This window comes from Echinops telfairi, unplaced genomic scaffold, assembly GCF_000313985.2.
Source record: "Echinops telfairi isolate 266 unplaced genomic scaffold, ASM31398v2 ScPeMD7_23;HRSCAF=83, whole genome shotgun sequence".
Lineage (NCBI taxonomy): Eukaryota > Metazoa > Chordata > Mammalia > Afrosoricida > Tenrecidae > Echinops > Echinops telfairi.
This window is the reverse complement of record NW_022103920.1, coordinates 6,300,338-6,301,955: the sequence shown is the minus strand read 5'-3', so window position 1 is coordinate 6,301,955 and position 1,618 is coordinate 6,300,338. Positions and strand designations below refer to the sequence as shown.

Genomic DNA, 1,618 nt, shown 5'->3' with positions numbered 1-1,618 from the left:
GAGGGTTTGGTGTGTCTGTGTGTCTGACGTTTGGTATGTGCGTTTGTCTGAAGCACTCTGTCTAAAGCAACCGGCCTAACTGGACCAGCAGCCTCACCTAGAATGTCCTCGTAGACGTTCTCCTCGGACAGCATGCGGGAGAGCCCCAGCTTGGTCTGCGCGTACCAGTCCACCCTGCAGCTCTCCGTGGAGGACTGCAGCACGTCTTCAAACTCGTACGACTTCCTGGCAGAAAAACCAGACGCCGGTCAGTCTAGGCTCACTCAGAGAACGGAGTCCTGGAGGCGCGAGGCTGACGTGCTGGGCTGCTACCCGGAAGGGGCAGTTCAGACCCAGCAGCTTTTGAGCTCAGCGTAGAACTGCCCCAGAGAGGTTCTGAGACTGTGACTCTCCCACAGAAGGCATGCCGCCCCTCCATTCCACCAAGCATGGAAGCCTTCTCCAGGGACCAGTCTCTCCTGAGAAAGCGTCCAAAGTACGTGAGACGAGGTCTCACCATCCTCGCCTCTAAGGGACCCTCCGGCTATCCTTTTCCAGGACAGGTCTGTTTGTTCTTCAGGCATACACAGACCCCCCAAGAGAGAAGGAAGGCCTGCTTACATATCACCCACCTTCTGGCAGCCCCAGAAACCAAGGTCCCAAAGGTGCCCAAAGACCCTTGGGAGAGAAACCAGCTGGACTACAAGTTCCCCTAACCACTGAGTGGGCCACGAAGAAGCTGGACGCCAAAGTCAATGAGGTCAGCAGGCTGGACAGCAGCTCAATTACACTGAGCCAACGAGTCTGACACCCGGGCAGGCCTGGTGGAGGGCTGGCAGAGCATCGCACTGGCCCTGGCTCTCCTGCTTTGGATGTGGCCGGCAGTTAGGACCACCTACACGCAGAGTGCAGGGGTGTGCGGGCTAGCTCCAAGTCAGAGAGGGCTGAGGGCCCCAAACCGCAACAGCAACCGCAAACCAAGTCCAGGGGGCTGACCAGAGAAAGAGATGTGTCCACTGCCAAGCACGCCAGGAAAGGCAGCTGGGTTTAGCACCGAGCGCTACTTAGAATGTGCGCCCATCGAGGGGCAAAGCCAGGAAACGATCCTAGGGGAGGGGTCCACTGTTAGTTGGTTACTTGGCACGTAGGGTCCCAGAAGGAGGATTTAAACTGTGGATTCACAGAGGTGGTTTTTTTGGGGGGGGACCTAGCCTTGGGACACAGCCACCACCAAAAATGCTATTCAATGCCCGTGGAGAACGTGGGCACCCACACCCACAGTAGTGTCCTTCACAACAGCCAAAAGGAGGCGGCAAGCCCACCCGCTGGCAAATGCACAAATGACGCAGAACACCAACGGGGGGGGGCTTGAAAATGCCCGTGGGAAAATGGAATGAAGAGATAGGGGGATTCCCCCAGGAACTTCCTGGAGGCCCCTGACACCACGGAATATCATTCAGACATAAAAGAAACGACTCTGGTACATGTCGTAACATGAGTGGATCTTGACAGCATTGAGAGACCAGTCACCGGGGAGCTGATATCAGGGGCTCCAGTGGGAAGAGAATGCTTTGAAAAGGATGATGGCGGCAGATGTGCAAATGTGCTGGACACCCGGGATGAATGTATGGATTGTGAT

General features: G+C 56.3%; 1 protein-coding gene across 1 annotated transcript in view; it reads right to left on the bottom strand.

Annotated features, from left to right (window-relative positions):
- The window catches only part of DENND2A (DENN domain containing 2A), a 36,854-nt gene that overhangs the window by 25,956 nt on the left and 9,280 nt on the right, over window positions 1–1,618 (bottom strand). Inside the window, exon 4 of the mRNA XM_004714030.2 lies at window positions 81–225. Within this exon, the coding sequence (XP_004714087.1) occupies window positions 81–225 (145 nt within the window). The remainder of the gene's footprint in view (window positions 1–80; window positions 226–1,618) is intronic.